Genomic DNA, 23388 nt, shown 5'->3' on the forward strand with positions numbered 1-23388 from the left:
TTTCAAATCTTTTGCACCATTGCATTAGCACAAGTTCCTCAAACAAGTTATCTAAATAATTACTCTCTACTGATTTTAAGACTTGTGTAAATTTTACTATTTTAAAGGGAATTGTATTGGTTTTCATCACTTTTTTGAGCTAATACATTCCAGATCATAATTCACTGCTTAAAAAATCTCATTTCTCCACTTGCTGATTTCGTTAGTTAATAATCTTAAATCATTGCTGATGACACCACTTTTGCAGGTTGGCTACCAAACAATGAGTCAGAATACAGGAAGGAGATAAAATGTCATGGTGTAAAGATAGCAATCTCTCCCTCAATGTCAGCAAAATTAAAGTACAGATCATTGACTTCAGGAAGAAAGGAGCACAGGCCGCTATCTACATAACGGACAGTGTCGAGAGCGTCAGGTTCCTAGGAGTGACGATAATCAACAATATGTCCTGGCCCTCCCACATAGATGGAACGGTCAAAGCAGTGAAATAACACCTCTTTTTCCTCAGCAGGCTTCAGAAATTTAGCATGAACAGATGCACCATAGAATGTATTCTGGCTACATAATGCCTTGGTACTGCAACTGCTCTACCGAGGACCACAAGAGACAAAAGAAAGTTGTGAACACAGCCCAGACCATCACAGAAAACAACCTTCTATCCACGAACTCCATTTATACTTCTCGTTGCCGCAGAAAGACAGCCAACATCAGAGACTCCTCCGACCCAGAGTAACATACTCTTCCATCAGGAAGGTGCAGAAGCTTAAACACATGTATAAACAGGTTCAAGCCCAACAATTATTTGTACAGTGGAGTAGAATAGAATTTTATTTGTCATTTCTACCATATACAACTGATACAGTAAACGAAACAGTGTTCCTCCAGGACCGAGGGTGCTGCAGCACAAACTACACAATCGTACATGGCATAAAGCACGCAAGTGCAAAACACAGAAGTTACAGTGTATTGGACCAAATGCTCTGGTATCTTCTGCCACATGCAGGAGGGAGAAGAGTTTGAGGGGTATGTGGGATATTCCACAATGCTCTTAGCCTTTCGGATGCAGCATGTGGTGTAAATTTCTGTAATGGAGGGAAGAGAGACCTCTCAGCTGTCCTCACTATCTGTTATTGGGTCTTGCACTGTCTCAGATTGTAACTCCTGAACCAGGCAGTGATGCAGCAGCTTAGAGTACTCTCACTGAACCCTCTGTAGAATGTGGTGAGAAGGGGGGTGGGGGGGGGTGGCTTTTGTCAGCCTGCACAGAAAATAGAGACACTGCTGGGCTTTCTTGGCTATGGAACTGGTGTTGAATGTCCAGGCGAGATTCTCTGCCAGATGTATGCCAATAAATTTGGTGTTCTTCACGATCTCGACAGGGGAGCCGTCGATGTCCAGCAGAGAGTGGTCCCTCCATACCCTCCTGAAGTCAACACCGATCTCTTTCGTCTAGTCCACATTCAGAGACAGATTGTTGGCTCTGCACCAGTCCGTTGCACCTCCTCTCCGTTGAGGCACACTACGGTCATATCATTAGCACACTTGATGTGATTCAACATGTGCATCGCTATACAGTCATGTGTCAGCAGGTTGAACAGTAGTGGACTGAGCACACAGCCCTAGGGATCCCCCGTGCTCTGTGTGATGGTGTTGGAGATGCTGTTCCCAATCCAGACGGACTGAGGTCTCCCAGTCAGGAAGTCCAGGATCCAGTTACAAAGGGTGGTATTTAGGGCCAGCAGGCTCAGCTTTCCAATCAAGTGCTGAGGAATGATAGTCTTTAGTTCTGCACTTAACACAATGAATAGTAGTCTGACACAGGTGTCCTTCTTCTCCAGGTGGGTGAGGTTCAGATGGAGGGTGATGGAAATGGCATCATCCGTTGAGCTATTGGGTCGATACGTGAATTGCAGGATGTCTAGTGAGGGGGCAGCAGGGTCTTAATATACTTCATCATGAACCTCTCGAAGCACTTCATGATGAGTGTAAATGTAACAGACCAATAGTCATTGAGAAGTTTTCAGCATGGGGACGTTGGTAGTGGCCTTGAAGCATGCTGGAACTATGCGCAGCTCAGGGAGATGTTGAAGATGTCCATGAGAACATCCACCAGTACGTCACAGCCATAGTCTGAGCACTCTGCCAGGGATGTTATCTGGTCCAGCAGCCTTATGTGGGTTGACTCTGCACAGGGATTTTCTCATAATCGGCCATGCTAAGACACAGCGCCTGGTCATTGGGAGCAGAGGTGGACTTCCTTGTTGCTAAGTCATTACGTGCCTTAAACCATGCACAAAATGTTATTCAACTCATCCGGGAGGGTTGCATCACCAGCACAATCAGGTGATGCTGTTCTTTGGTTGGTGATGACCTGGGATGGCCTTCCACATGCTTTGTGCATCGCTACTGCCCTGGAAGCAGCTGTGCATTCTCTGTGCAGACTGCTGAATGGATCCCTCTAAATTTCAAATCTAATGTATTTCTTGCTGTTGTGCACCTCCTGTGCAGCCATAACCTCGCTTTGTCTAAATATCCTATGATCGTATGTCCTTCTGTGGTATGACTTGTCTGTGCTGCAAGGAAAATAAAACTTTTCACTGTACTTAGGTACTTACGATAAAAATAAATCAAATCAAAAGGGTATCCTCAGGTCTCTTCCTATTCTTTAAAATCATGCTATTTAGTTTACACTGCCTCCTTATTCTTCCTTCCAAGTGTATAGTCACACGTTACGCTGCAATAATGTTCATCTGTTTCCCTTTCACCAGGACTGCCTCTTTTTGTTTTGTGTTTTTACAAATAGAGTACTGAAATGAGAAAAAGCTGCTTTATAAATGCAACTTTGAAAGAGTGGCTGTAGTTTTGAAGAGCACGTAATGTTACACCCAGGCTAGGCACCAGATAAAATCAACTGTTTGAACAAACAGTAATTGCAGATGACTTACAGCAGTGGGATGTATTAACAGCTTTTGTTGGTGACAATAAATTGATTGGTCTCTGGGTGAAAGACACTTATCTGTGTCAGCGACCTTTTTGTCTGCCAACACTGTGTGGTTGCTTCTCAGACAACTGAACAACTTGAAAATGGAAGCATTCAGCTCATTCCCAGCTCAGGAATTGTCTGTTTTCTGCAGTCAAGACTCGGCTTAAACCTAAGGAAAAGTAGTTCATCCTTCCTGCAACAGTTGTTGTACGTGGTAGATTTTAACTGACATGTCAGACTTTTAAAAATGTTAATCGGCCATCTTAGACTCTCACTAATCAAAGAAAGAAACCAGAGAAAGATGATTGAAGCAATGCACTGGCAAATCTCAGCCTAGGAATAAAGACTCCTGAACTGGCTTTCTAGTCTTTCCCTTCTGTCTGTAACCTGTTTAACCCTGTCTGTCTAAAAGGGGGAATTTCTTATGAGATTGGAGTTTTAATTTGTACAAACAGCTCAGTTCATAGCATTCCTACTTTGGAGTGAAACCTCAGCATATATACCAACGATTTATAACTGTTTACCTGTAGCTCGAGTTTAATCACCTGCAACAAGAAGGGATTCTTGTTCTGTATAGAAACCAGGTCCTCATTATATATTTGGATCTGAAAGTCAGGTAAATTGGATAACTTTGCATACTTTTAAATCTTTAACTTGTGTGACAACTTCAGGAACGGCAGGGCTCACTTACTAGCATCCCACACCAGTAAGTCCTGATACTATATCCTCTGAACTCCATTACCAGCGTCCTCCAAAACCTTTACAGCAGTTTCACATTTGGATCACGTAATCTGCTATTTGTCAACACAAACTCTGATTCTAGTCCAAATCCTGCCTAATATTAACATGGGTAATTTAATCATTGGAGAATGGTAAATAGAGTTGAATTGTCTTAACCAGAGCTTCCAAGACTGGAAAGTGACACGGCATGATTTTTGATGTCAACTGAACTGTAGGTAATCTAATCGCTTGTTGTACGACTTGGCATTTTCCTTAAGATTTCTAATCTGCAAACCACTTGCATATGGAAGAGCAGTTTTATCTGCAAATTAATTGTAAGGAATGCAAATGCTTATAGAAACAAGGATTATAGGAAAAAGTCCAATTTGTAGCAAGGCATCTTTGATTAACATCCCAAAACAAATTCAAGATTAATAGGCAGGGGAGTAGCTTCAAATTTTGGACAGATAGCATTTTACATGATACAGCAAAAGTTCTGGAGCATTTTTACACAAGTTCATTCATTTGACAACTCAAGATTTGAAACTGGCTAGTCATAGAGATGTACAGCATGGAAACAGACCCTTCGGTCCAACCCATCTATGCCGATCAGATATCCCAACCCAATCTAGTCCCACCTGCCAGCACCCGGCCCATATCCCTCCAAACCCTTCCTCTTCATATACCCATCCAAATGCCTTTTGAATGTTGCAACTATACCAGCCTCCACCACTTCCTCTGGCAGCTCATTCCATACACGTACCACCCTCTGTGTGAAAAGGTTGCCCCTTAGGTCTCTTTTATATCTTTCCCCTCTCACCCTAAACCTATGCCCTCTAGTTCTGTACTCCCCCAACCCAGGGAAAAGACTTTGTCTATTTATCCTATCCATGCCCCTCATGATTTTGTAAACCTGGATAAGATCACCTCTCAGCCTCCAATGCTCCAGGGAAAATAGCCTCAGCCTGTTCAGCCTCTCCTCATAGCTCAAATCTTCCAACCCTGGCAACATCCTTGTAAATCTTTTCTGCTACCTTTCAAATTTCACAACATCCTTCCGATAGGAAGGAGACCAGAATTGGATGCAACATTCCAACAGTGGCCTCCCAACTCCTGTACTCCAGACTCTGACCAATAAAGGAAAGCACACCAAACGCCTTCTTCACTATCCTATCTACCTGTGACTCCACTTTCAAGGAGCTATGAACTTGCACTCCAAGGTTTCTTTGTTCCACAACACTCTCTAGGACCTTACTATTAAGTGTACAGGTGCTGCTAAGATTTACTTTCCCAAAATACAGCACCTCGCATTTATCAGAATTAAATTCCATCTGCCACTTTTCGGACCATTGGCCCATTCGATCAAGATCCTGTTGTAATCTAAGATAACCTTCTTCACTGTCCAAACAACCTCCAATTTTGGTGTCATCAGCAAACTTACTATCTGTACCTCTTATGCTCACATCCAAATCATTTATATAAATGACAAAAAGTAGTGGACCCAGCACTGATCCTTGTGGCACTCCACTGGTCACGGCCTCCAGTCTGAACAACAATCCTCCACCACCATCCTCCGTCTTCTACCTTTGAGCCAGTTCTGTATCCACATGGCGAGTTCTCCCTGTATTCTGCGAGATCTAACCTTGCTAACCAGTCTCCCATGGGGAACCTTCTCAAACGCCTTACTGAAGTCCATATCGATCACAGCTACCGCTCTGCCCTCATCAATCCTCTTCATTATTTCTTCAAAACTCTCAATCAAGTTTGCGAGACATTATTTCTCACACACAAAGCCATGTTGACTATCCCTAATTAGTCTTTGCCTTTCCAAATACATGTACATTCTGTCCCTCAGGATTCCCTCCAACAACTTGCCCACCACTGACATCAGGCTCACTGGTCTATAGTACCCTGGCTATCCTTACTACCCTTCTTAAACAGTGGCACCATATTAGACAACCTCCAGTCTTTCGGCACCTCGCCTGTGACTATCGATGATACAATATCTCAGCAAGAGGTCCAGCAATCACTTCCGTAGCTTCCCTATCTTCCCACAGAGTTCTATGGTACATCTGATCAGATCCTGGGGATTTATCCACTTTTATGTGTTTCAACACATCCAGCACGTCCTCCTCTGTAATATGGACATTTTGCAAGGTGTCACCATCTATTTCCTTACATTCTGTATCTTCCATATCCTTTTCCACATTAAATACTGATGCAAACTACTTATTTACTATCTCCTCCTTTTTCTGCGGCTCCACACAAAGGCCGCCTTGCTGATCCTTGAGGCACCCTATTCTCTCCCTGGTTACCCTTTTGTCCTTAATTTGTAAAAGCTCTTTGGATTTTCCTTAATTCTATTTGCCAAAGCTACCTCATGTCCCCTTTTTGTCCTCCTGATTTCCCTCTTAAGTATACTCCTACTGCCCTTATACTCTAAGGATTCACTTGATCTATCCTGTCTATACCTTACATATGCTTCCTTCTCTTTCTTAACCAAACCCTCAATTTCTTTAGACATCCAGCATTCCCAATACCTACCAGCCTTTCCTTTCACCCTAACAGGAATATACTTTCTCTGGATTCTCGTTATTTCTGAAGGCTTCCCATTTTCTAGCTGTCCCTTTACCTGCGAACATTTGTCCCCAATCAGCTTTTGCCTAATACTATCAAAATTGGCCTTTCTCCAATTTAGAAATTCAACTTTTCGATCCTCCCTCAGCACAACTGTAATGCTATCCCTTATCAAAAATGCCACCCCCCTCTCTTGCCTCCCTTTCTATCCTTCATGTAGCATTTGTCTCCTGGAACATTAAGCTGTCAGTCCTGCCCATCCCTGAGCCATGTCTCTGTAATTGCTATGATATCCCAATCCCATGTTCCTAACCAAGCCCTGAGTTCACCTGCCTTCCCTGTTAGGCTCCTTGCATTGAAATAAATGCAGTTTAATTTATTAGTCCTACCTTGTCCCTGCCTGCCCTGACTGTTTGAATCTCTTCTGTTCTTAACTGTACCAGTCTCAGATTGATCTCTTTCCTCACTATCTCCCTGGGTCCCACCCCGCACCTTACTAGTTTAAATCCTCCCGAGCAGCTCTAGCAAATCTCCCTGCCAGTATATTTGTCCCCTTCCAATTTAGGTGCAAACCGTCCTTCTTGTACAGGTCACTCCTACCCCAAAAGAGATTCCAATGATCCAAAAATATGAATCCTTCTCCCAAACACCAGCTCCTCAGCCATGCATTCATCTGCTCTATCCTCCTATTCCTGCCCTCACTAGCTCATAGCACTGGGAGTAATCCAGATATTACTACTCTCAAGGACCTCCTTTTTAAATTCCTGCCTAACTCTCTAATCTCCCTTCAGAAACTCAACTTTTTCCCTTCCTATGTCATTTGTTCCAGTGTGGACAATGACTTCTTACTGGCCTCTCCCCCTTGAGAACATTCTGTACCCTCTCAGAGGTCCTTGATCCTGGCACCAGGAAAACAACACACCATTCTGATTTTTCACTGCTGGCCACAGAAACATCTGTCTGTACCTCAGACTGGAGTCCCCTAACACAATTGATCTCTTGGAACCCAACGTATCCCTTGTTTTATTAGAGCCAGTCTCAATACCAGAAACTTGGTTGTTCATGCTACGTTCCCCTTAGAATCCATCACCCCTGCATTTTCCAAAACAGCATACTTGTTTGAAATGGGTATAGCCACAGAAGACTCCTGCACTAGCTGCTTATCTCTCTTACCTTTCCTGGAGTTACTCTATGTGACTGTATCTGAGACTTTTCCCTCTTTCTATAACTGCCATCCATCACATACTGTTGCTGTTGCTAATTCCTCATTGCTTCTAACTGTCTCTCCAATTGATCGATTCGATCTGATAAGATTCGCAATCAACAGCATTTATGGCAGATATAAACCGCAGTAACCCTCAGACTCTCTTTGAACTCCCACATCTGACAAGAAGCGCATACCACTCTACTAAAGGCCATTTTTGCTCCTTCACAATTTACAGACCCAGAAAATAACACCGTCTTATTCCTCTACAAAACACTGCCCCAGGTTAAATTAATAGTTATGGCTTATATTTTAAGTTGAATCAAGAGACTTATCTCAAAAAACATATAATCAAGAAAGAACCCACTCTACTCACTACTGCAGACTTTCTGTAGATCACACTTAAAAACAATACACTTATCTGCTTCTGTGCTGTGAACTTCACCCGAACAGCTCCTCCAAGATCAGTTGTGAATTTCACTGTTTGTTAATTTTCTCAGATGCACTCCAAATGTCCAGCGATACATGAATTCAAACAGCAAAGGCAGTAACTGTACAAGTTCACTGCGGTGTCAGTTTCTTTCTCTCTCTCCTGCACTGACCTCACCATGTGCTTCCTTTGTTTGTTCATCTCCCTTTTAAAACTGTTGTTTTAAATTTTCTTTTCCAAAATTCCAAAACAATGCAACAGCACATAAAACAGTAATTGCTGCTCCTGGATTTTTCCTGTCCTCCATCTTAAAGTAACCTTTCATCAACAATGAATGCGCGAACAATGTGTAAAATAAATAGAATTATTTTTACCTGACCCATTTCATCGAGCTTCACCATCCACCCTTTCTTAAAATTCAGGAGATCCGGCTAAAAAAAAAAAGGGTGAATATTAGCAAAAACAATGCCAACCACTTTAATTCATTCTCCATGTATAACAAACAACTTGCTTAATGTCCACATTTCATTACCTGAGCAGGGTAAATAATTTCAACTTAAAAAATGTCAGTATGGCTCAGTTCACAGCATTCCTACTTCGGAGTCAAACTTCAGCATTCAAAAGGCAGTTCAGGATTTTAATGCATAATTTACATTTAGCAACAGAACTATTAAAAGTACATTATTGAAAGTGATGCTTTGAATTCAAGTCTTTGTCTACCTGTATATATGATCAATGTTTCCAAAGCAAGGAAGAGAGTAGGGAGCTCTTAGTGTTCTGTAAAATATTTCTTTCCGTTACTGTTTAAGAGCTTGCTGTGTACAAACTGGTTGTCATATTTACCTACATGACTAATTATACTTCAAGAAAACAATTAACCAATTATACAGTACCTCATCAAATTTTAAGGATGTAATGAGATACTGCATAAATGCATCTTCCATGTCAAGAGAAACACACTTGAAACTTACACATGATCTTCCCCCCATTCTCAAAGGAACTTTATAAACACCAAGCCAATTAAGTTAACATTACAATATGCTTTATTTGATGCTAACAATTGAATTTCACAGGAAACCTATATAATACCGAACATCCCTTTAACTTTATTCATGAACAAATATTTATTCAGTTTATATTTAAAAAGAGTTAAGAAACGTTAGCTGTTTTTGATGTCATATGTCCCACCTTTTTGTTGGGGGATGGAGTCTAATTACACTAATGTTGATATTTATTAATTTTAAATTCATATTCTTCAAAACATGGCCCAAGCTAAATAATCTGCTTCCCGTATTTCATCCATCCCTGTTTTATGTTTGAAACATCGAGCTCATATGTCTTTTCAAGTGCTTTTTGCTGCATTGATGGTTAGTTTAATTTTAATATTGATAAATACAAAAGAATTAAATCCCACAATTTTCTAATAAACTCTTTCTCATGCATTAATTGAAATTGGGATGCGCAGAGTTGTACAGGGAGTGCAACATGTAGCTTCAACAATGAACAAAAATTGGCATTTTTTAAAAAAAATGACTGAGGATACAAACTTTGAAAGGTAATTGATCAAAGAAATCTTGAATAGCTGAGCCTATTTTACAAGTCAGTGAATCACAGAACCCCTCCAGGGTGGAAAGAAGCCCTTTGGCACAACAAGCCCACACCATTGCCCAACCCAATACATTTATCCTGACTAATGTACCTAATTTACACATCCCCTAACAGTATGGGCATAAGGTTTTATTTGTTGTAGCTATATTTGAAAGTTTGAGACTAGTCCATCTATAGTTTCACGAAAACATAAGAGTACGCTTTGTTACTGAAAAGCTGTTTCTGACTGAATTTGAAAGTATCGATCTGATAAATAGGGAAACATAAACTGCATTGGTATATTACCTTTAACATAGTAAAGCTTGAAGGTGAATTTCAATGCAAGCTCAGACAAAATGCTAGTTTGTGCAGAACTACAACTTTTTCATTTATATTTAATCTTGTCCACATATACAGACATGCACATATAGAACATGCATTCAAAAGGACAAAATTTACCTCGCCCACTGGTCTGGATGTAAAATCTTTGAGCCATGCAGACTGCGAGCAGGGCAAATGAATGGAAAAGAGGAGAAGACAAGAACATAAGAAATGGGAGCAGGTATAGATAATTCATTCCCTTGAGCTTGCTCTGCCACTTAATACGGTCATGACTGAACTTTTACCTCAACCCCATTTTCCTGCCTACTTTCCATCTCCCTTGATCTCCAAAGAGATCAAAAGTTTAATCAAGCTCAGTGGTGAATATAATTAATAATGAAGCACATTCAGATTGCTAGAGTGAAACATTTTAAAGATTCCGTGTTTAATAAATTTCTCATTTCAGTCCTAATTGAGAATGCCTCATCTTGAGAGTGTGCATCTGCCTCCTCCCTCTTCCCATCCCAGGTTCCTCAGGAATAAACTTCAGGGTTTTCCCTGTCAAGCTCCTTGAGAATCTTCTATGAGGCCTAATTTCTATCGCCAATTATCCTCATTCTTTTGCCACAGGAATCAACCATTTTTATGCTGCCTCCCAGAGAGGAAAAGAAAGTCAGGCATTTTTGGTCAGGTACTCAGTTCTCATTACTGGATAACGACTGCTGACAAATACATTGGGATAAGACTCAAGCATATTAAAAAGGCTTTAATGGTCACTTCCTGCTCAAACCTTCTGAACATAGGACTTTCAACATTATAAATTATTAATGGCTAATGGTGATGTAGACATTTAGCAAACTAGATCAGATCATCATTCCTAAAATGATTAATGCATTATCTTTTGGAGGTTAAACTTGTAAATATCTGAACCTTAATTACATGATAAATCTGCAATATTAATGTAGCAAAACCTACAACAAGGACAAAGCCGCAACATCCAGTATTGGTTAAAAGGAGACGTACCAGATTCAATTTCAGAAATAATTTCCGCACTAATAATGTGTGTCAATCAGGAAGCGCACCAATGAAAGTTATTTTAAGATTAACCCATATTATTATAATATTGGTCTTTGTCCTATGTATACAATTCTGGTGAAGAGGTAATGTGAAAGTTTGCACTACTGCGAAAAGAACTCTACAGTAGAGAAAACTGAATTGTAACAGTGACTGTTTTAGATATAATATAAATGATGCAGTAAATAATTCTGAAAGGCCCAGGATTCTCAAATGCACACTTAAAATAATTTCAAATCACAATTAGAATCACAGAAAGACAATTCTATTATAATGCGTATTACGTATGGAAATTGGTCGTGTCCTGCTTCTTGAATGAGGAATAACCTACCGAGCAACACACACAATAAAACAGGATATCAGTTTGAAGTGCTGCTTGATATATAGCTCCCTTCTATCATAAAGGAAGGGCTGGAGTAGCAAGTTGCCCCTCCTCAGCAAACCTGGTTCATGGCTCCCAATTGAAAAATGAGTTGCCTTGGCTGGTCGACATTTATTTACTATATTCTATATGTCATCCTTATCAAGCAATAATACTTGGTATTTATAACAGCATTTTTGAAAGTACCAAAAACGTCCCAAGTTGCCATTCGGAGGCCTAAACAAGATATGGCACACAGTTACTATTAGGGGTGTTAGGGTAGTTGACCTTAAGGTTTGGGCATGGGAGTAAGTTTTAAACAAAAAAAGTCTTAAAAGGAGACAGATAGAGTGGGAACTCCAGAAGTTTGGGCTTCAGCAGCTGAAAGCATAGCAATCGGCACTGCAACAATTAAAATTGGAGATATTCAGGGCCAGATTTGGAGGATTGCAGATATTTTGAACGATTGTTGAGCTGGACAAGATTGCACGAATTAGAGATGTTCAAGGTGAGAGTCCAACATGTTTATATGATATCATAAGCGTTTGGAGTGTTGCCCCTTCGTCATGTGAAGTATCCACCCCAGTCCAACACAGGCACCTTCACATCATTACTTATGACGGCTGAACTGAACTTGGTGTGAATTATGACACATACAGCAGAGCTTCAAGATGAGCTGATTTGGAAGATAGAGGCCAGCCAAGTATGTGTTGGAACAGCCAAAGCCAGAGATAGGAAGGCATAAAATTGTTAGCAGCAAACAGGCTGAGCAGGATGGACGACTTAGGCAACACTATCAAGGTAGTAAGCAGCAGTTTTGTCACTATGTGGCATGTAGTTGGAAGCTCAGTCAAACAGAACATGAAGGCTATGAACAATCTAGTTCAGCCTTAAGCAACTGCAAAGGATAGTTATGGAGGCATTGGCTAAGGAAGGTTTGTGGTGGAAGTAAAGGTTCAGTCTTCCTAACATTTTACTGGAGGAATTTTCAACCCATCTAATACTGGCTGTTGTACGAGCAGCCTAACAATTTAGAGACAATGTTAGAGTGAGAAAGATGATGTTGAGGTAGAGCTGGTGTCATCAGCATTTATGTGGAAATTGGCACTGAGTTTTCGGATGTCGTTACTGAGTGCAGCATGTGGATGAGAAATACATAACAGCAGTTATCCAGATCATTCACGAGAGCTTAATCTGAAAATAGATGTAAATTTGCTCGCTGAGCTGGAAGGTTCATTTTCAGACGTTTCGTCACCAGACTAGGTAACATCATTCGTGAGCCTCCAGTGAAGCACTGATGTTAGTGACTCACTTTCTATTTGTGTGTTTAGGTTTCCTTGGGTTGGTGACGCCGTTTCCTGTTCTTTTTCTCAGAGGGTGGTAAATGGGGTCTAAGTTGATGTATTCGTTGATAGAGCTCCAGTTGGAATGTCAATCTTGCAAAATACCTTGCAAGAACTGTAACAAACACTACATTGGACAAACGGGCAGAAAACTAGCCACCAGGATACATGAACATTAACTATCCACAAAGACATGACCCACTTTCACTAGTATTCTTACATATAGATGAAGTAGGAGACCACTTTGACTGGGACAACACATCCATCTTAGAATGAGCCAGTGACATGCATGCGAATTACTGGAAACATGGCATTCCAACTGGAACACCAACTCAGACAGACATCAACTTGGACCCAATTTACCACCCTCTGAGAAAAAGAATGGGAAATTACATCACCACATAAAATGACAACACCAACCCAAAGAAACCTAAACACAAATAGAGAGCGGGGTCACTAACACCAGTGCTTCAGAGGCTCACTGATGTTACCTAGTATGGTAACGGGACGTCTGCAAACAAACATTCCAGTTCAATGAGCAAACATACATCCAGAACCTCAACCAGATGCTAGAAATATTTTTAAAGCTCGCTTTCTTAAAATATTTAACAAGTGTAATGATCCAGAATGCAAGCTTGTTGCATGGACAATCAACTTGATCTAATTCCAGAATACACAGCATAGCAGTGCGACATATTGCCAAACTGCATTCCATGCTTCTTTCTGCATTAATAGCAGATACATACATTCTATTAAGAGATCAGTAAGATTTCCCTAAATCCTTGTCTTGCTGCTTTGGGTAGGTTGGATAGAGAGCTGTGGAAATGTATTTAATCCATAATCATTGGATTTTTCTTATAATCATGCTACTTAGTGCTTCTTTTCACAATAAATCTAAAAAATATGTTCTGACAATGAAACAATGCTATCTAGGCAATAACATTAAAAAAACCATTGCAATGCTCACTCATCAACGTTTTACGTTTATCAATCTTCTCTTCTCCTCCTGTGTATGAAAACTTTCTTGTGCAGGAGTAAGGATTCAGAGATTCTGGCTATCCTCCAACACCTTTTTCAAGTGGTGGTGGTCATATGCGTCAGACTATTCAAAAACATTGGGATCACAGGCGATGTAGATTCTGCCCATGCATGCACACTCTCTTAAAAAGGTCAATGGATAGCATGGGACTTTAATATTTTTTTCCATTCTTGAATCAAAGGACACTGAAACCAATTATATAGAAAAATCTACAACTATTCAAGCTAACATTAGTTAACTGGGTACATTACATGATTGGAGGCAAGAGTACTTCTTGATCTGGACTAATCACTGCTAACTGGATAAACTCTGAATTGATGGAGAAATTTTAGTCCGATTTCTGATTGTAATTTCTGCAATATAATAGGATGATATATATAAAAATTACAAACTGAAATGCTAAAACAACAACAGTTTTACCGTCATAATGGATTCCGTTGTTCTTCTGTCAAGGGATTTTGCCCGCCGAAGAGGTGGTATAGCAGAAGAATGAAAACGCTGCTCTCTGACAGGTTTCTTTTTCATTTCCTAAAAGGAAAGTATCAAGTTAAAACAAAATATAGCATCAATTGAAATGTCCATTCATGACTTTAAAAAAATGACAATTCCTCTACCAAAACTTCATTACACCCCATTTCTGTACATCTGAATAAAATCAGGATTACAAAGAATCTTACACTTTAAAAAAAATAGTTTCCATTCAATTCAGATCTACTGTCTTCTGCAGGGAAAGGGAGGCTAAAATCTAGGAAGGTGATCCCTTTAAAAATTTGCATATGCCTATACAATCAATTTGGACAGGTGGCAGCACTTCAGGAGCAATTACAAGTCCCCACCACTCTTTTTGACAAGTAGCAGGAGAAGCATTGAATGAGAACTTTGCAATGTAATAGTGCCTCATCAACACAGGAAATAATAATAATAATAATAATAAGTAACCCCAGTTAAGAACAAACCCAGCCCATTAAAATACTCAGACCCTGCAAAAATAGATCTTCTGAAAATTTGAAGTGTTTTTGCCTGCTGCATTAACCATCTGGAACTTTATTTAATGGCAGGTGAACAGCTTGAAAGTCACATTAATGAGCGTTTCAGGCCTGCTGACTTTAACAAGCCAAATGGTCCTGTAATTTTGATTCAGTTACATTAACTTGACAATCACAAAGTAGGAAAATACATTTTTTTATTTTTAGCCAGAGTTCACTGCACTCTTTGTTGCTCAATAAGGTCAAAGGTCATCTCACACAGCAGGACATAACAGGATATACTTGACAATGATAATTATAATCAACTCAGTGGACACTTGCCAAAACAGAAAATTGGAAGTGACATGGAATTAAGAACTAAATTTACAAAAGCAATTAACAACTGCACGATATTGTGACTTGTTCAAATTATATTATTCCCTCTAAACAGTGGACCACAATGGAATTCAGAATACAATTGTGCAATCTATACAAAAATAAACTAAGTGCACAAGTAAATAGTTCCTATCCTTATCAAACTCTGCGGAGGTTCTCAAATTTCAGAGTTAGACTGCTTCTACTATGTTATCTGTTCCATAAACTAAAGTGCAGTCAATTCTGCTATAACATGTTAATTCTGTTCTTCTGCAATCCCGTGTTATAAGAAAACCACATAATAGTAGCACCATTTAAACTAATGGGGCCCGAATTGCATTATCACTAATTCACGCTTCAGAAACAGTGTCCCCAACTCATCAATCGCATGACAGCGAATTCTCTTTAACGAAACGTGCATTGTGGCAGAACAACTTGTCAAATCTGTAGAATGTACAGAAGAGTTTAAAAAATATTTTGTCAAAGGATCAGATTTTAAAAATGAGCACTTGTTGCTATAAAATTTTTCACTACAGAAGGAAAAACAATTCTGGCCCATCAATGAGCTGTATTGTTGATCACTCAGCTCATGCCACTTGCCATTTTGAGACACAGTTTGAACTGGATTTTTATTTTTAAAACTGATGCAAGAATATGAAACTTAAACAGATGGTTACTTTGTGCTTGGGCCTAGTAGAGTGAATAGAAAATGGAAAAAATAAAGTTACAGAAAAGGATATATGTGCTCACGACACACAACCAGTTACTTCTGGGGATTTTTGTTTTTTTAAAAATCAATTTCACTCAGTCATTAAAATCTATTATGATTATACTAACCACAATAATGCCAAGGCTCACTTCAGGACAAATGTTCATTTAGTCCTTTGCCCTGGAGACCCAGTATCTCAACCATTCTCTGGCATGGTTCTTGAAAAGGTGAGAAACAAAACCTGATAGCCTACTTGCTTGCATTCCTCCATGCATGTTGGCACCAGACGTTTGGGTCATAAGTTCATAAAATACTTTAAACGATGAAAAAACATTGCTTTAAAAGGGATGGATACATGTATTTAAAAGCTCAATTTTTTAATCTGAACAGGGTCTAGAAACGCTCATGGTTCAATTATTGGAACAAAATCTAGTATACATTAGTATTTAAGTCAGGGAAGAACGTAAAGCGTTGTATTAATGAAAAACAGAGACATCAAGCCCCAGGGCTATAAACAATATTCTGTTATTTGATGTTTGTTGTCAAACATAACTACAGACCATATTAACAATTCCATAGCCCAACTATGCCCAAGCCTATTTACAGCAAAACATTCCAAGAAACTACTTCCATAACTCAGCTCCAATTAATTTTCATGGTATACCTACATCTTTGTAAAAAAGACAACCACTGCTTAGTAGTAAAACAAAAGCAAAGTATTGCACATGCTGGAAATTTGAAATGTAAAACAACTGTTGAAGGCATCAAAGAACCACATTTGACTCGAACCATTAAACATTGAAAGCCAAATAAAAGCGGATAAGTAGCAAGTTACATTCATGCTACACAAGTGTCAGACAATGAACATCTCCAACACGAAAGAATCCAACAATCTCACCTTGACATTCGAGATCTGAGAACATAAGATGTAGGAACAGAAGCAGGCTGTTTGTCACACTGACTCTGCTCCACCATTATAGGAGATCATGACTGATCTGCTAATACCCAATTCCACGTTCCTTCCTTTTCTCCAGAACACTTGATTCTCTGACTGAAGAAAAATCTTTCCGCCTCGAATATACTGAATGAACCAGCTTGACAGGTTTCTGCAGTAAAGAATCCATTGATTGACTACCTTCAGACAAGAAAGTCCTTCTCCTTCCTACATTAAATGAGCAACTCAGCATCTGGATGGGTTTACGAATAGGAAGGGTTTAAATGACAATGGACCAAATGGGACTAGGTCAGATTCCAATGTCTGATCGATGAGGACGAGTTGGAGCAAAGGGTCTGTTTCCATGCTGTATGACTCTATAATTCCTTACTCTGAGCATAATATATTTGCGCAAGCATGGTGGACTACCACTTTAAGGATAGGATAGTGCCACTAGCCATCTTAGACAGGAAAGAGCTTAATCTAACTTTCCTTCCTGAACAGTTGAATACAAGTGTAAGTTCAAAGAAAACAGACCATCTCAGGAATATCTGATTTTAAATGGGGAGAAACAAGGTAGTGCTAAATCTTTTGTGGTACACGGTGCTATCAGGCGCTTTCCATTTTAGAAAGTGGGAAATGTTTGGCATTGTAGGACTTTACGATGGAGAGAGAGCTGGAACTCCTCCACAGAGAGATTCCATTATTTTCTTCAAGCTAACAAAATTGAAACAGATATAATTGTCCCTGCATTCCTTAGTATTATGGCTGGAAAATTAATCACACACTGAGGAGTCTGGTGCAGCCAGAAAAGCCAGCTTCCAAAAATTATGAAGTTGACTGCAAAGAAGTTACCTCAGAGTCCAATGGGATCTCTATCAGATGGGCCAATGAGTGGCAGATGGAGTTTAATGGAGATAAATATGACGTGCCGCATATTTGAAAGGCAAATCAGGACACGACGTATACACTTAATGGGGAGCGTTGCTGAACAAAGAGACCTTGGAGTGCAGGTTCATAGTTCTTTGAAAGTCGCAGGGAAATAGTATAGTGAAGGTGGCGTTTGGTATGCTTGCCTTTATCGGTCATACATTGAGTATAGGAGTTGAAAAGTCATGTTACGGCTGTACAGGACATTGGTTAGGCCACTTTTGGAATACCGTATGCAATTCTGGTCTCCCTCCTTTGGAAGAATGTTGTGAAATCTGAAAGGGTTCAGAAAAGATTTACATGGATGTTGCCATGGTTAGAGAGTTTGAGCTAAAGGGAGAGGCTGAATAGGCTGTGGCTGTTTTCCCTAGACTGTCGGAGGCTGAGGGGTGACCTTAGAGGTTTATAAAATCACGAAAGGCATGGATCGGGTAAATAGACAAGATCTTTCCCTGGGGTGGGGCAGTCCAGAGCCAGAGGGCATAGGTTTAAGGTGAGAAGGAATTTAAAAGGGACCCAAGGGACAACTTTTTCATGCAGAGGGTGGTGCGTGTATGGAGTGAGCTGCCAGATGAAGTACAATTACAGCATTTAAAATGCATCTGGATAGATATAGGAATAGGAAGGATTTAGAGGAAAATAGGCTGCATGCTGGCAAATGGGAACGGATTTATCTTGAATATCTGGTCGGCATGGACGAATTGGACCAAAGAGTCTAGTTCCAAGCTGTAAACCCCTATGACTCTTTATAAATGGTACAAATCCTACAGAACCATTTTTCACCAAAACTACTGTTGATTGTGGAAACGTTCAGATTTTACTAAAAACGAGCATGACGGTGAATCTCTTTCCAAGTTCATAGCACTTTGACGGAACTACCAGCCAAGGAAACTAAACAGAAAAGATAGAGCATGAGAATTCACAAAATGGCAATGGAGAGATGAGTGCCAATATAGACTCAGAGCTGTTATTGTGGTAAAACAGGTCATGCAACAATAAATTGCATGAACAAAGCAGTATGGGGAAAAAAATGGGCACACTGAATGGATGTGTTTGAAGAAGAAACATGGTAACATAGAGCAAACAGAAACCAAAAAGAGAGTTAAAAAAAAGTAGAAAAAAGTCTACTCAGGGGAAAAGTCTGGACCCTCAGTCCAAAAAGGATATGTTATTAAAGATATCAGCCAGTACTGGCAACACCAACTGACACTGGGTAAACCACTGGGTAAACCACAAACAATGGAGGTGGACACACCGAAGCAATGGCTTCACCGAAATGTGTGCCCATCACGAGGAGCAGTCACACTGTGCTACAACCCTCAAAAACTGGACTAAGACTGTATACAGGCAAAGTGATACCCTAAGAGTTTGTATCAATGTGAATTATCAGTTGCAGTGAGTCTGAAGGTTTGTCCTTACACATTACCACAGGAAGTTTTCTAGTCTTAGTAGAAAGAACATCTCAACTGGGCTGAAGTAAATCATTTGCCAGATTCAGAGATCGATCGATCACAAATTTAAAAAAACATTATTTTGAGTGGCATGGAAAAGATCTCTGTCAAATTGAAAATCAAGAATGAGAATTGAACAAAATGTTGCAATGCTGGATGAGTGCCTTATGAATTAGACCAAAGGTCAATGCAAAATTAGAGAGGCTAGTCAACATGAGAATCTTTACAACTATAAATGAGCGAGATTGGGCCATTTCGAAGATAATGTCCCCTCCCACATGGTCAATAGTATCCTCCAGCGCATCTCATCCACTTCCCGCACCTCAGTCTTCGAACCCCATCCCTCCAACCACAACAAGGACAGAACCCCCCAGTCCTCACCACCTACCCACCGACCTCCATATATATCACATCATGCTCCGCCATTTCCGCAACCTACAAACGGACCCCACTACCAGAGCTATATTTCCCTCCCCACTCCATTTGCTTTCCGTAAAGACCATTCCCTCCGCAACTCCCTCGTCAGGTCCACGCCCCTCATCAACTCACCCTCCCCTCCTGCCTACATTCCCTGCCACCACAGGAATTGCAAAACCTGCACCACCTTTCCCCTCACCTCCGTCCAAGGCCCCAAAGGAGCCTTCCACATCCATCAGAGTTTTACCTGCACTTCCACACGTGTCATTTACTGTATCCATTGCTCCTAAAGCAGTCTCTTCTACATTGGGAAGATATGATGCTTACTTCCAGAGCACTTCACAGAACACCTCTGGGACACCTGCACCAGTCAACTCCACTGCCCCATGAATGAACACTACAACTCCTCCTCCCACTCCCACTCCACTCCACGTTTAGGTCCTGGGCCTTCTCCATCGCCAGAACCTAACCACCTGACACCAGGAGGAAGAACATCTCATCTTCCACCTTGGGACCTTCCAACTACACGGCAATGTGGACTTCACTGGTTTCCTCATTTTCCCGCCCACCCGCCCCACCTTATCCCAGGTCCAACCTTCCAACTCGAACTGCTCTCATGACCTGTCTATCTTCCTTCCTACCTATCCACTCCACACTCTTCTCCGACCTATCACCATTACCCTCACCTCCATCGAACTATCGTACTCTCAGCTACCTTTCCCCCAGCCCTAAACCCTCCCATTTGTCTCTGTATCCCCTCGACTCACAAGCCTCATTCCTGATGAAGGGCGCTTGCCTGGAATGTTAATTCTCCTGCTCTTCGAATGCTGCCTGACCTGCTCTGCTTTTCCAGCACCACACTCTTGACTCTGATCTCCAGCATCTGCAGTACTCACTTTTTCCATATCTATGATACCAGTGATGAAGAAACATGGATCTTGCACATATCTGCAATGATTTTAGGTTACCATTAACATAGTGCGACGTGCTGAGCAGTATCTTTTGCCCTTAATCAATGAACTATTTGCTGGACTAGATGGAGGTCACCTTTCCAGTTAAAAAAATGACCCTAGTAAATAAAACCAGTTTCTGGATGAACATAGATCCTTAATGATCATGACAAAAAGGACTATTGGACCTAAATCAGAATTTAGGGACTTTGGTAGAAGCTAGCAGGCAGAACCTCAAACGCAGTGATCTCCAGAATTTTCCCTGTGTCATGTGCAAGGGGATACAGAAATAGCAACATAAAGCAGATGAATGCATAACTGAAATGATGGAGGAGGAGGAGGAGGGAGAGCGTAAGATTCCTTGATCAGACTCTGGGAAGATGTCACCTACACAGGCTGGACAGGTTGCTCCTGAACAGAGTTGGGACTGAGTTTCTTGTGGGACGCTTTGCTAATGCTGTTTGGAAGGCTTTAACTAACTTGGCAGGAGTGTGGGAACTAAGAGAAAATAATAGAAAAGAAAAGCAGAGTTCACAAAAAGTACTTGGAAATACAACTGGTAATAGGACAGCGAGTAGCAAGTTATGCAGTTGGAACAAGGGAGAAAGAAATGAAGTCCAAAACTGAGTTAACATCCATACATATGAATGCACGAAGTATAGTGAACAAAGCTAGCGAGTTAAAGTTACAGATTGCCATTTGGAAATATTGAGACCAGGATCAAGGAAGGGCAAGTAGCATGGGAACCAAGAGAGATTAGCAGAGGAAAACATCAGTGTTTGCAAAATACTTGGCAATACAGCTGACACAGCAACAAAATAAGAAAGAAAAAAGGGAGAAAGACATTAAGTCCAAACACAGTCAATGCCTTCATGCATTTATGGACAAAGTATCGTGCATAAGGTTGGGAAGTTACAGATACAGACTGCCATGTGGAAATTCATATAAACCGTACATTGTGGAAACAGACCATTAGGCCCAACAAGTCCACACTAACCTTCCGAAGACTATCCCGCCCAGACACATTCCCTGACCTTGTTACTCTACATTTCCCCTGACTAATGCATCTAACCGACACACCCCTGAACAAAGCCCGCATATCTTTGGACTGTGGGTGGAAACCGGAGCACCTGGAGGAAACTCAGTGACACAGGGAGAGTTTGCCAATTCCACAGAGTCATCCGTGGCTGGAATTGTAACCGGGTCCTTGGCGCTGTGAGGCATAGTGTTAACCACTGAGCTACCTTGAAGCCCAAATGAGATGCTGTGGTGAAAAAAAAAATCTGGAATGAAAGACAAGACTGGATATTAAATACTTCTGGGTATAAGATGTTAGGAAAGATAGAAAAGGAAGGGAAAGAGGAGAAGTAGCAGTATGGTCAAGGAGGGCATTGGAATGTTGGAGAAAATAGGAGTCTCAGAGGGTTTGAGGAGAACAGAGTTTGAAGGAATAGAATGGAGACGGTTACATTGTTCAGAAAAGTTCACACACCACAAACTAGTGGAAAGGATATAGAGGAACAAATCTGCAGAAAAATTGCAGAGAATCTCATATAAATCTATGAAATTCAAACAGGACTAGACAGGGGATAGATGCAGGAAGGATTTACCAATGGTGGTTAAGTCCAGAAGCATAAGTAATAATCTAAAAGGAAAAGGAGCATAGTGTTTAGGACCACGATGACAAGAAACTTCTTCAGTCAGAGATTAGTGAGTCTATGCAATCCATCGAAAACAGTCAAGCTCAAAACATTGTACAATTTCAAGGAGTTGGATACAGCACTGGGGGGTGAAAAAGATCAAAGGGGTGTGAGAGAGAGAGGACAGAGAGAGAGAGAGGACAAGAGAGAGAGAGAGAGGACAGAGAGAGAGAGAGAGACAGAGAGAGAGAGAGAGGACAGAGAGAGAGAGAGAGGACAGAGAGAGAGAGAGAGGACAGAGAGAGAGAGAGAGGACAGAGAGAGAGAGAGAGGACAGAGAGAGAGAGAGGACAGAGAGAGAGAGAGACAGAGAGAGAGAGAGGACAGAGAGAGAGAGAGGGACAGAGAGAGAGAGAGGACAGAGAGAGAGAGAGGACAGAGAGAGAGAGAGGACAGAGAGAGAGAGAGAGAGGACAGAGAGAGAGAGAGAGAGGAGCAGAGAGAGAGAGAGAGAGAGACAGAGAGAGAGAGAGGACAGAGAGAGAGAGAGGACAGAGAGAGAGAGAGGACAGAGAGAGAGAGAGGACAGAGAGAGAGAGAGGACAGAGAGAGAGAGAGAGAGGACAGAGAGAGAGAGAGAGAACAGAGAGAGAGAGAGGACAGAGAGAGAGAGAGGACAGAGAGAGAGAGAGGACAGAGAGAGAGAGAGGACAGAGAGAGAGAGAGGACAGAGAGAGAGAGAGGACAGAGAGAGAGAGAGGACAGAGAGAGAGAACAGAGAGAGAGAACAGAGAGAGAGAAGACAGAGAGAGAGAAGACAGAGAGAGAGAAGACAGAGAGAGAGAGAGAGAGAAGACAGAGAGAGAGAGAGAGAGAAGACAGAGAGAGAGAGAGAGAGAAGACAGAGAGAGAGAGAGAGAGAGGACAGAGAGAGAGAGAGAGGACAGAGAGAGAGAGAAGAGGACAGAGAGAGAGAGAGAGGACAGAGAGAGAGAGAGAGGACAGAGAGAGAGAACAGAGAGAGAGAGAGAACAGAGAGAGAGAACAGAGGAGAGAGAGAGAGAACAGAGAGAGAGAGAGAGAACAGAGAGAGAGAGAGAGAACAGAGAGAGAGAGAGAACAGAGAGAGAGAGAGAGGACAGAGAGAGAGAGAGGACAGAGAGAGAGAGAGGACAGAGAGAGAGAGAGGACAGAGAGAGAGAGAGGACAGAGAGAGAGAGAGAGAGGACAGAGAGAGAGAGAGAGAGGACAGAGAGAGAGAGAGGACAGAGAGAGAGAGAGAACAGAGAGAGAGAGAGGACAGAGAGAGAGAGAGGACAGAGAGAGAGAGAGGACAGAGAGAGAGAGAGGACAGAGAGAGAGAGAGGACAGAGAGAGA

The 23388-nt window shown here is 41.2% G+C and overlaps 1 protein-coding gene across 5 annotated transcripts in view; it reads right to left on the bottom strand.

Moving 5' to 3' along the window:
* Positions 1–23388, bottom strand: part of mprip (myosin phosphatase Rho interacting protein) — a 441123-nt gene that overhangs the window by 119495 nt on the left and 298240 nt on the right. For 3 of the 5 annotated variants that reach the window (XM_072558238.1, XM_072558239.1, XM_072558241.1), the window contains exons 9-11: positions 14060–14167; positions 9961–10002; positions 8289–8345 (exon numbers count right to left, since the gene is read on the bottom strand). In XM_072558238.1, the coding sequence (XP_072414339.1) occupies positions 8289–8345; positions 9961–10002; positions 14060–14167 (207 nt within the window). The remainder of the gene's footprint in view (positions 1–8288; positions 8346–9960; positions 10003–14059; positions 14168–23388) is intronic. The other 2 variants (XM_072558240.1, XM_072558242.1) reach the window with 1 other exon arrangement.

Source organism: Chiloscyllium punctatum, chromosome 39 (assembly GCF_047496795.1).
Source record: "Chiloscyllium punctatum isolate Juve2018m chromosome 39, sChiPun1.3, whole genome shotgun sequence".
Taxonomy (NCBI): Eukaryota; Metazoa; Chordata; class Chondrichthyes; order Orectolobiformes; family Hemiscylliidae; genus Chiloscyllium; species Chiloscyllium punctatum.